The following is an 11,931-nucleotide window of genomic DNA, read 5'->3' as shown; positions in this document are numbered from 1 at the left end:
GAATAACCAGCTGCCAGGGAGGAGAAAAGTGAGCCAGCAAGGTAGGTACATCCTAGCCCAATGACCTATGAATCACTGTCACCTGATCCCATTAAGACAGTCCCAAACTCCCAGAGTACACACAGAATGACCCCTGAGCTGCAAGCACAAGGATTCAAGTACCTGAGTCTGGAAAAGCGGTCTTGGAACCCACAGAAGGCTCTGGCACCAACACTTGTTTTCCCAGTGAGTGGTTGGTCTAGTGCCCTGAGAGACAGAGGGAAAGTAAAACTGTTTCCCATTGGGGAATTTATTAAGGACATTCTCTCTAAACTCACTCTCCATTGGCCCATACCCACGTGTCTCTGGAACTTATTTCCCTGGAGAAAGGAGGGATTAACTTCGTTTTGTAAGCTTCGTGGAGCCGTGTGGAGCTGTGGCTCTGCTGAGCCCCTGGGAGCCGGTACACCCTCAGCAGCTCTTCTCTTCCTAGTTTACAAACCCTCTGTCTTGCCAACAGTCTGGGATTTCTCCAGCTGATTTACAGGCACAGTAAATAACAGTTGAATTCCTCCAATTTCTAACAAGTTCTGGCCAGAAGCAACACTGGTTTCCTCATTTGGCTCTTCTGGGTCAGCAGGTGGGGGCAGGAATGGGGTTGGGTGAGGGCAGAATAATGTTGTTGATCACTAAGAAGATGACCTGATTGCAGTTGGGAAAATTATTCAGGAGACAATTGAGGATAAAAACCAAATGATTCTTTAACCCGCATATTCAAATATTTGCTGATTGTCCACCTGTGGTCAACAAGTTGTCGATGGGGAAGCAGTCTGATGAATCAAAATAATAAATAATATTGTAACTAATATGTAGTCAGCATTAACCATGTGCTACATGCATATATGACACCATATAACACAACCACCCTCTGAAGTGGTGAGGTACTATTATTATCCCCATTCTTTAGATAGGTAAATTGAGTCTCCAAGAGAATAAGGAAGAGTCCAAGGTCTCCTAAGCAGCAAAGCCCAGTCTGAGTGTCAGACTCCAAGGCTCAAGGTCTTAACCAAAGCACACACTATGGCATCAAGAGACCTGTCTGTTTTACCTTGAGTAAGTCACTTAACTTCTGAGTTTTCAGTTTCCCCTTCTGAAAATCGGGGGTGAACTAATTTCTCTTACAAGTTGTGGTGAGCATTTGCTGAGTTGAAATATGCAAAACTGTCTGTGAGGTGGTATATGTATATATTTTATTGAGCACCTACTATAAAATCATCCAACATTTATGGAGCACCTGCCCTGTCCAAAGCATGCTGCCGGGACTATCAGAGATTTAAGGATTTCTGGAATGATGTTTTCTCCCTCAAGAAAGGAAAGAAGGCAGAATAGACGGTGCTCTAATATGTAGCACCAAGTGTAGGTGCTGTGGGGGTTCAGAGAGAAGGGAGCATGGTGGACCCACGTAGCCAGTCCAGGAGAGAGGATGGGAAATGAGGAAGGTTCCAAAGAATCAGTGGGATGTGGATGGACAAGGAGGAGGAGGGAGAGACATATTGGGAGGGAGGAGAGTGTGAGCAAAGCCACAGAGGCAGGAAGGTTCAAGAATGCTGAAGAAACAAGGTGTGGCTCCATGGGGAGGTTTGGGTGAGAGCGGAGTGTGGAATCTGGCCAGGATGAAGGACAACATTTGAAAAGTAATGGGAACCATGGAAGACACCTGAGAGGGCTCCTTCTCCCCACCTGGGTCAGGACTCTATTTTCCTATGAAAGCAAGAAGAGGAAACATTCAGAAATGAAACCAAGAACGCAAGCTACGTGCGTCAACAGGTCTTTTAGTTTAGGTAGTTTTGCTTTACAGACTTGTAGCAATGTGACTCAAAAAAGGGGGCATTTGGGAAACTGATTTAGGCGTCACTGAGGGTGGGAGTTGAAAAGGGGCAGTGGGGACCATCTAGGGGGGTCTTGTGTTATCATTTTACAGGCAAGTGGCTGAGGGCCAAAAAGTTGAAGTGATCCCCCTGAGAATGCAGGTGAGCTCAGCATCACATTCCTCCTCAACAATTTTTCGGAGACATTTTACTGTGGGCCCTGGAGGTCCACAGAGCCGCCCTTATGCAGCGTGTTGGAGGCCTCCCTGGCCACCCAGCCCCTCCTGCTCTTCTTCCATGGGTGTCAATGGCTTATGATGTGCTGGCCTTGCTGGTATGTTAGTCTGCCAGTAAATGGAGAGCTTCAAACCAACAGAACTTGAATCTTTTTGAAGGCTGTTAAGGAAGCGAGGCTTGTGGGGGCCAGGGATTCAGTCATATAGGCCACGGGTTGGGGGGGAAATGGGGGAGGAGTGAGTTCGGGGTGACGTAACTCTCTGATACACGGGCTAGCCCTGACTTGAGATACAGAAGTAGGGCAAACTCTGTAATGGAACCCTTTCTTCTTTGTAAAATAATCTGACTTTCAAGACTTACTTATTGGAACATCCATGAAAATCTCCTGATGGACATTAGAAAGACATTAAAGATAACCCAAGTAGGTGAGCTTAGGGAGAGACAAGGAATAAATGAGAAAAATGAATTTACTTAGGGAACTAGCAGTTGTCAGTAAATACTGGTGCAATGTGGACTTTAGAGATAAAGTGAGCAGCTGTTACTGACTTCTGGCAAATTCAGATAATTCATCTCTGTTGGGGAAGGTTACCAATGGGCTTTGGCTTTCCTGGTTAGTTTAAACGATCTTAAATAAGAAAAGATTCCTCTTCACCATCTGCAAGAATTTATTAAGTACTCCCTTGGATGTGTCATATTATAGAATGAACCTTTTGTGTTTAGCATGTTGTCACTAAATATTTGACAGGTGTGAGAAAAAAGAACAGAACTGATCAAGCCCCTCATTCAGGGTATACATTCAAGGTATACATTCATAGTATATTTTCAAGTTCAATATGGACTTCCCTAACAACACAATGGTTGGGAAGAGGGTATACATTCAGGGTATACATTCAGAGTATATTTTCAAGTTCAATATGGACTTCCCTAACAACACAACGGTTGGGAAGAGGGTCAGATTTTGTGAGGTCTGAAGTTTGTACAGTTTTCAAAGCCCCCTTTAAGAAAAAAATATACAGAATCATAACAGAAAAAGTGCCTGTGGTCACTTTGATATCATGTGACAGAGGCGAAATGTGACAGAAGGGAAATAGAGTGGTAAGAGGCAGCGTTCTTAACTGATTGCAGTGACTATATCTTCCTTTTGCAAAATTTACAAGAGTTTACAAAAACTTATGACCAACGAGCCCATTATTAAGGCCTCTCACAAGAGCCTGGGCAAGGGTGGGACTCGAACCTGAAGTTCATGCTTTGTTGGCTTGCTTCACGGGAGGTCTTCCCTGCAGCTATCATGGGCCAAGACTAATCACCAGAACAATGTGAATAGCAGAGTCCTCAAGAGAGAAACAACGTATGTTGGAGGGCACAACCAACTCAGGACAGTGACAGCATGCTGTAGTATTGACAGAATGGGCCCCACATGCCCACTGGCCAAGACCAAGACCGGACAGGACACCTGCCACACTCTCCTTGACCGAGTGTTGGAATGGTACACAGAGCAGGGAGAAATAATGTTGTACAGCATCAGAGCTGTGCAGGGTGATAAATGATGCAGATATAGTGTTTCATCATCAGGTTGATGCATAGACCTCAGTTAAACAGAACTGATAACGAGGTCATCTGCCTGAAGTTCACCTACTTGTGTACGGGTTGTTCTCTGAGCTTTCCGGTGCCATGGTAAAGTACTCCTTGAAATACTTACAGGTAGAGACACATCTGATGTGCTACGACAAGGGTCCAACTGTTAAAGATCTATATCACTATTTCGCAAGGATAAAATCAGAAGACTGTGCATGTTAAGAAATGCTGGAGGAACAAAGCATGTTTGGCTTCCTGTATGACTAATATTTTTAATTGTCATGATGAAAAGCTCAATTTTTCTCCCAATAAAGTTTTCATCTCCTACTGATTTAAAACCACTTTTCATCAAGGTTGTTGGCTATAACAACAACATACAAAAACCAACCACCTCCCTTAATGCCAGCAAGAAGCAATAGAAAATATATTAGAAACTCAGCACTTCCAGTAATAAATGTATATCCCCGGGACTAAGTATAACAAGCTATGTGCATGATTTGTGGAGAAAATTATACTTCATTGACAGACATTAAAATAACCCAACTAAATGAAGACATTACCCATGATAATGGATAGAAGAGTCAATACCAGAAACAAGGTAAATTTTCTAAATTAATCTAAAAATTCAACTCACGTTGAAACCATGCCAGGCAGTTTCAGTTGCATCAGTGGGAGTGTGGGATCCTTTGTTTCTTGTCAGCAACAGAAATGTGATTTCTGGATGAGCAGTGGAAGCAGAGAGTATAGGCATGGGGACTCCTAGCCCAGTGAGGGCAGTGGCTTCCCGGTCCCTGGGTAACTTCTTCCATTTTGTTCCATCAGTCCTTCCCACATTTTGGTAACTTATTCCCTGTATTAAATTCTATGCCTGAAATAGCTCAGAGGGTTTCTGTTTTGGACAGAACGCTTCTGGACACTTAAAAACACAGAAACACATACATGGGTGTTAGAGACCAAATGTTGGTGAGGTTTGAGGAGGTAAAAACAGTGGGGGCTCTCCTGAGGGGATTAGTGCCCTTTTGAGACACCAGAGAGCTCGCTTGCTCTCTTTCTCTCTGTCTCGCTCGCTCGCTCGCTCTGTGCATAGGCACAAAGAAGAGGTCATGTGAGCACATGGGGAGACCCTGGCTTGCCCACAAGCCAAGAGAAGAGGCCTTAAAATGAAAGCTACCTTGCAGGCATCTTGATCCCGAACTTCCAGTCTCCAGAACTGTGAGAAACAAATTTCTGCTGTGGAAGCCCCCCAGTCTGTATTCTGCTATGGCAGCCTTAGCAAACTAATAAAGACCATAGAAAGAAAGTCGAGAAAACACCAAAGATTAACTAAGAGGGGAAAAACCTAAGTAACAGTAGAAAAACAATGGGGCCCTTGTGTGGCTCAGCTGGTTAAGCGTCCGACTTCAGCTCAGGTCATGATGTCACAGTTTGTGAGTTCGAGCCCCACATTGGGCTCTGTGCTGACCGCTCAGAGCCTGGAGCCTGCTCCAGATTCTGTGTCTCCCTCTCTCTGACCCTCCCCCATTCACACTCGCATCTCTCAAAAATAAATAAACATTAAAAAAATAAAAGAAAAAAGAAAAACAAGCTAAGGTTAAAGGAAAAAAAGAGACACAGGAAGAGGTGAGATAAAAGAGAAAGAAAATCTCCCTCTCATATCCTTCTATTATTTTGTTTTTCCTTACAAAGGGAGAGAGGTTTGGGTTTTTTTTTTATTTTCCAAGTGGAAAGGCCAAGTGAAGAACTGAGAGATCATCCAGGGAACTGAATTAATATAAAAAGTCTGAATAATTAGGGGCAAATCCCTTTTTCCCCCTTAGCAATGCTTTTTAAAAACCAGTATTGGGGCGCCTGGGTGGCTCAGTCGGTTAAGCGTCCGACTTCGGCTCGGGTCACGATCTCACGGTATGTGGGTTCGAGCTCCGCGTCAGGCTCTGTGCTGACTGCTCAGAGCCTGGAGCCTGTTTCAGATTCTGTGTCTCCCTCTCTCTCTGACCCTCCCCCGTTCATGCTCTGTCTCTCTCTGTCTCAAAAATAAATAAATGTTAAAAAAAATTTTTTTAAAACCAGTATCTATAAAGTTGTCTTAATCCTTTTACTTGCCTCTGACACTAATACTTCACCAAATTCTTTTTTTTTCCTTTGAGAGAGAGCATGCCGCGCACGCAAGCAGGGGAGGGGCAGAGAGAGAGAGAGAGAGAGGGGGAAAGAGAGAGAATCCCAAGCAGGATCTGCACTGTCAACACAGAGCCGGATGCAGGTTTCAAAGTCATGAACCTTGAGATCATGACCTGAGCTGAAGTCAAGAGCTGGACACTTCATTGACTGAGCCACCCAGGTGCCCCAGTACTTCACCAATTCCAATAAAGCATATCCGACAGCTCGATTTCAAGAGCAAAGAAGAAAAAAATAATGAGCTTCTGATGAAACCATAAGAAAGAAAAAATCCAAAACTTACAGCAAACTTGTCTGAAATGTATTCTTCTAAAGGTAAAATTATGCCCAAATCTTGCTGTTGAAATGTTCAGGATGTTAAACTGAACATTTTTGCAAAATATAAACTGAACATATTTGCAAAATACGGTTTTAGATAAAGTTGAGGAAACAAAACTTAGTACTTAAAAAAAAAAAGTAAAATCTTCCTGTAAAAAAAAAAACTCTCAAAAATGAATACTTAATGTTTTTGTTTTTGTTTGTTTGTTTGTTTGTTTACATTGGTGACAGATCCAAATGGTACTTAGAGTCAATTTCCTGGATGATCTGCAAACAAAAATTTTGCAGTGCACTAAAATGCCACAGTTTCTCTGTAGCTTGAAGGAGACTTAGGGAGGGCATTCGGCAAATTTAGGAGAGATAAGAATGTCAGACTAGAAAACTCATGCCTTGTGTCCCAAGGGTGCTGGAAAGCAAGATCCGTTTTTTCTGCAGCTATGGTTTTCACGGTTAAATTATGAAGACAAACATTTTTTGACAGAGCATTTCTGAATAAAACTTGCATTTAGAGCTAGGATTCTCCTAAGAGGGAAAGGAATATCAGAACTAGAATCTTCAAAGGGCTTTGTCAAAAGCTGCCATGCCCATTTTTCCCAGTCCACAGTTCCCAAGGACCCTGGTCCTGAAGACAGTGTGGGTCTTCCCTCAGGCAGGCACAGCAGGGGACAGGGGGGAAGGTTGAGAATCAATGACATATAAGAACAAATAGGAAGGAATACTTTGTGGCAATAAAGCGGCGTAAAAAATGAGAATTCTCATCTTGGTTTTATTTCTTTTACTTTTACAAAATTATCATTTTAAGACTTTCTTACAAAAAATTTTTAAAAGACACATACAAATCACATTCAGGAGATGAGAATAATATTCCTCGAATACAAAGTCATGAAAGTAAACAATATTTCAGGTGCTAGACGGCACATACAGCACGTTTATTCACTAAGACCAGAAACCCCTGAGTCAATCACTTCTATTTTTTCCAACGCAGTATTATTGGTTGTGGGAAATAATTTGCCTGAACTATCTTTTTCTGTATCCTGTTTAGCAGCTTCCTCCCAAGTCGTTGCCAGAGGCCTTCCCATGGTTTCTGGAAGCATTAGTGACAGCACTCCACTGATGAAGGCCAAAATCCCAACAAGCAACTAGAAGGAATTTAAAAAAAAAACAATAATAAGTGACACACCCAGAAAGCAACGTACCCTTCAGAATAATAATTTCTGAGCCTTTTTCGGAGGCAATAGAATTAAATTTGATGTAACAGTTGTCATTTTTATTTCCTGGTGAAATCTTTGGTTACTTATACAGAACTAGGCTTTGGTTACTTATGCAGTCCGGCATAATGGTCACTCATCACTTCATTGACCACTATGGAGACCTACTCAATAAATCCCAGTTGTGCCTAGAGTAGTACTCTTGCAGGCACTGTCCTAGGAGATGCATGGGGGAAAAAAAGTCCTTATTGCATCTTCCCGGATCCCAGAGTCTTAGAGAGAAACCCAGCAATTGAGCCTCGGGTTGGGACTTAATGGTCAGAGACTGCCTTGGTCAACCCTGTCCTTACCCCCAAAATTGGTACACTGTCAGTGTTCAATAAATGGCACAGAATGAATGAATGACTGAATGAATGCACAAATGAAATGTTTCAATGAACCAAAGCCTACAGAATTTAGGGAGAAACCAAACAAAGGCAAATGAAAACTAATTGCTACTTTGGGGGGTAAGGATCCATCTAATTTCCTTAAAAAAAATTCAGTGTTTCTTTACTTTCCAAATTTTGACACATCAAAGGCAACCTTTTAGATTAGCACCAAGGTGTGTGCCTTTAAAAACGCAAATCACATTACACCAATTTTACCTCAATTTTTAAAATGCAAATCTAGGGGCGCCTGGGTGGCACAGTCGGTTAAGCGTCTGACTTCAGCCAGGTCACGATCTCGCGGTCTGTGAGTTCGAGCCCCGCGTCAGGCTCTGGGCTGATGGCTCGGAGCCTGGAGCCTGTTTCTGATTCTGTGTCTCCCTCTCTCTCTGCCCCTCCCCCGTTCATGCTCTGTCTCTCTCTGTCTCAAAAATAAATAAAAACGTGGAAAAAAAAATAAAAATAAAATAAAATGCAAATCTATGTATCTATTCTCTGTTGATCCGTATGAGATGCTGGGTGGATTCTGGAACTCAACCTCCACACAGTCTGTAAAAATGTGTTCCATCCTTACATAATTTCAACTCGTCCAGCCAAAACTACTGCCTGGGAAGAGCCTGTAAATTAGATGGTTTTCCCGATAAATCCACATACTTGGTGCTTTTACTACCTCTGAGAACGTGAAACGCAAAGCACACAGAGCAACCATGACGTGATGCACGGCCGCCTCAACAATACGCGTGGCCTTGAGAAGACAGGGCTTGGTTTTGTTTTGTGGAACGCTGCTAACCTAATTCTTAGAAAGACATGAGCAAGCCTAGAAGCAGTAGCAGAATTCAAAGTGATCCTCCAAAGGACGCTTGAAGGCATCTTTGGTGCCTAGAGAAGTAGCAGGTACACCCATCGAATAAGTTGAAACAGGAAATAGAATCCCAGACAGGACCGGGGTTTTCTTTTTGGCTTGGCAGTGAGAAGAGTCCGCAGTACACAAACCCATAACCCTCCAGCCCCTCCTTTCTATCAGCAGAAGACCTGGCCTCCCGGCCCCCTGGTCAGCTCCCTCCAGCCCTTCCAGCCTCCTCACAAGCCCCTACCCCTCATGCCCCACCTCTCACTCCCCCTTCATCCTCTCCAGACCCCACTGCCTCCGGCCTCCGCCTCAGAAGGGGGCTCCTCTATCAACAGGCCTCCGTCCTTCTCACAGGTTTTTGACCTTTTCCTTTCCACTGGTTATTTTCCTTCAGTAAAAACAACAGTTCTCGAGCCTCTTATAATCTCTGTACCCGCTCCTCCTGGGAACTTGTTCTTGCTACCTGTGTGAACTTGAGCAAGCTACCTAAACTTCCGGCTCCTCGGTTTCCTTATCTGTGAAATGGAAATAGCAATAGAGCCTCCCTCAGAGGACGGTTGAAAGGTTTAATTAAAGGACACATTTAAGGCACTTAAACAGTGCCTGACCACGGTAAGCAGTCAATCAATGCGATTTTATCATTCAAAGAAGCCAGAGAGGCCCTCAGCCTGGGCCTACACCACTCTGGCTGCTGGCGCATCCCCTGCACAGCGGCCATTGCTTCCCGCTGTCCTCTCTCCCTCTCCTTCCACCCACAGGAGCCGCGCTTCCCAAGCCACAGACTCCTAGCTGCCAACCAACGAGACATTTTCCTGTCCTGGTCCTTCTTGGCCGCTGTCCTCTCCTGCCTTCCTCACCTCCTCTCTTCCTTTGGGGTCCTGGTCACCTCCCCACCTCCCTGGCTGCCACACCCGGGCCCTCCTTCCATCACACCTTAAATGCCATCGTTCCTAGGGCTCTGCTCTTCAGTCTGCTCACCCCTCCCTCACGACTCCCACACCCACTCCCCCCCCCAACCCCCCCAGCTCCAGACCTGGAAAGGCGTTGCCTCCCAGACGCCTCTGCCGGCCGTCCTGCAGGTGCCTCACACTCATCACACACAATTCCAGGGCGCTGTCCTTCCCCACTTCAACCCTGTGACTCCTCCTGGGTTCCTTCCAGCCCCAAGAATGGCTCTGGCATCCCTCCTGCTCCCCACCTCCAGCACAACCAACAGGTCACCAGGTCCTGCGGAGGCGACTTTTCCATCCTGTCATCTCTAAGCCGGCTGTAGTAGGCATGCACCTCCCTTCTGACCTCCTTTGACATCCCTGCCTGTTTTTCCAGATTTATCTCCTGACACCCACAACCCACCCTAGCTGTTAGCAATAAGCTCGCCCCCAAACCCAAACTGGCCATGTTCCTTTTTTCCTGTAAGCTGTTGCCTTTCTGTTCCCTGTAATAGGTCAACTTATAAGATATCAGAAAGCTTATTGTACATGAGTTCAGCTTAAACTCACCTTTCATGAATAATTGAGATAAAAAGCTTATGTAGTTCCCTATTAGGGTTATGGGAAATTACTAAGCGCCCTATCTCGCTTCTGTAACTTCGCCTGCTTGCTAAATAGATAACTTAGGTTGCAAAACGCTCCCCCACCCCTTCTACCAAGATCTAGCCTAGACAAGACCAACATGTAAAAAGTCACGAACTCACTCCCCACGGTATCTTAGGTGTCTAACTATGGTCATTTTAAACCCTCTTAGGACAAAGAACTTTAAATTGATAGGTTCCCACCAAGACTAACGTCTCTGTGTCACAATATGAATGGCCACCATGAAATGCTGTAAATTGTAGTTGGTTAACTAAATAATGACGTACTCTGACTTGCTAAAATCCACATAAGCTCACTGCTACTTTTGTTCAGGGCCATTCTCTGCACTTTTTTCTCCTTAAGATCAGGAGATCAGGTTTGGCCCAGCCGTGAATAAAATCTTGCCTCGATTCTATTCGGTGTCTGGTGTTCCCCCCCCCCCCCCGCCACAGCACCCTGTTTCATTCCCCCTGCCTAGAATTCCCTTCTCTCCTTGTCCCCTGGCTGACCCTCACTGGCTCTTCCAGACACAGATTAAAGGCCCCCTCCTCCAGGAAGCCTCCCCTCTGGCCTTAGCCTGGGTTGGTCGCCCTCTCCTACAAGTCATAACTCTGGCATTCCCTACATGCAGCCTTCATCTATAGCCCTTGTCTTTGGGGCTCGGGATGGTTTGCTCTTCAGCCTTCCCCACCACACTGGACCGAGGTCTCTCAAGAAGAGGCTGTTTCTCTCATCTCTGCTCCATAGCACCTAACAGAGGGGTTGGTTCAAAATCAACACTCAGTAAATCTTTGCCAAACTCAATGATGAATTCAAAACTGATATGAATTAGAGTCCACTCTTTTTCAGATTACCAGAAAACAATGGTTGATAAGAGAAGCATCAGAATGAGTGATTTTCATGTGCTTCTTTTCAAAAGAGAAAGACAAACTTATCTTTTAGTTTAGCATTTCCATTCCTTCAAATGAAAATATTGGCTCCTTAGGCAGTTTGACTTCCGTAAATAAGCTGAATGAGAAATTTAATCATTTATTGTTTTTACTCATTTAAAACAACAAGCAACATCTGTTGCATCCAAAGGAACCATATTCACAGAATAGTCCTGCAAATATATACAAGATCCTCCCTGACAGGGGTCGTCTTGGGGAAAGGAGACTAGGGCGGTTCCAGGTCAGGGTAGAGGAGGAGCTCAGTTTTTTGTATTCCCTTTCGTACTGTTTGTTTAACCTCATGGGTGTTTTGCTAGTTATCGGTTTTTCAAAATACAGTAACAAAATCTGGTATTTGGTTTGAATCCAAGCTCTGTCACCTCTAGGGTATGTGACCTCGGGCTAATGATTACTTTCTATTCATCTGTAAAATGGGGATAGCAATGAACAGTATCTGCATTCTATGAAGACCAATTTTCGTGGTTTTGCATAACAAGTGCCATTTAAGTATCTGTTGGATAAAATTTAAAATCCCTCTTGACTACATAGCCCCTAATTGACTCTTACGGGTGTCTTTTTTTTTTTCATCTTTATTAGTTTTTAGTATTTTTATAGTAGCTTGCTTTTATAGATATATGTATCTTCTGTATGTTTCAGCTTATTGGTTTCAAAAATGCCTTCTCCATTTTTATCTTCTATTTATTTAATGAGGAACACAAAGTGCTAGCTTAAAGGAGATGCTTCTAGAAAAGCCCATGCCCTAAAAAGGATGGTGGGCTCTCCAAAAACACCTCCCCGC

The 11,931-nt window shown here is 44.1% G+C and overlaps 1 protein-coding gene across 1 annotated transcript in view; it reads right to left on the bottom strand.

The window, feature by feature from the left end:
* Positions 1 to 6,913: 6,913 nt before the first annotated feature.
* Positions 6,914 to 11,931, bottom strand: part of SLC22A16 (solute carrier family 22 member 16) — a 42,403-nt gene continuing 37,385 nt past the window's right edge. Inside the window, exon 8 of the mRNA XM_047102615.1 lies at positions 6,914 to 7,288. Within this exon, the coding sequence (XP_046958571.1) occupies positions 7,079 to 7,288 (210 nt within the window). The 3' untranslated portion in view covers positions 6,914 to 7,078. The remainder of the gene's footprint in view (positions 7,289 to 11,931) is intronic.

The sequence above is a fragment of the Lynx rufus genome, unplaced genomic scaffold (assembly GCF_022079265.1).
Source record: "Lynx rufus isolate CCGP_SWC_20201006 ecotype Redwood Valley unplaced genomic scaffold, mLynRuf1.p SCAF_6, whole genome shotgun sequence".
Lineage (NCBI taxonomy): Eukaryota > Metazoa > Chordata > Mammalia > Carnivora > Felidae > Lynx > Lynx rufus.
This window is presented reverse-complemented; position numbering and strand designations above follow the sequence as displayed.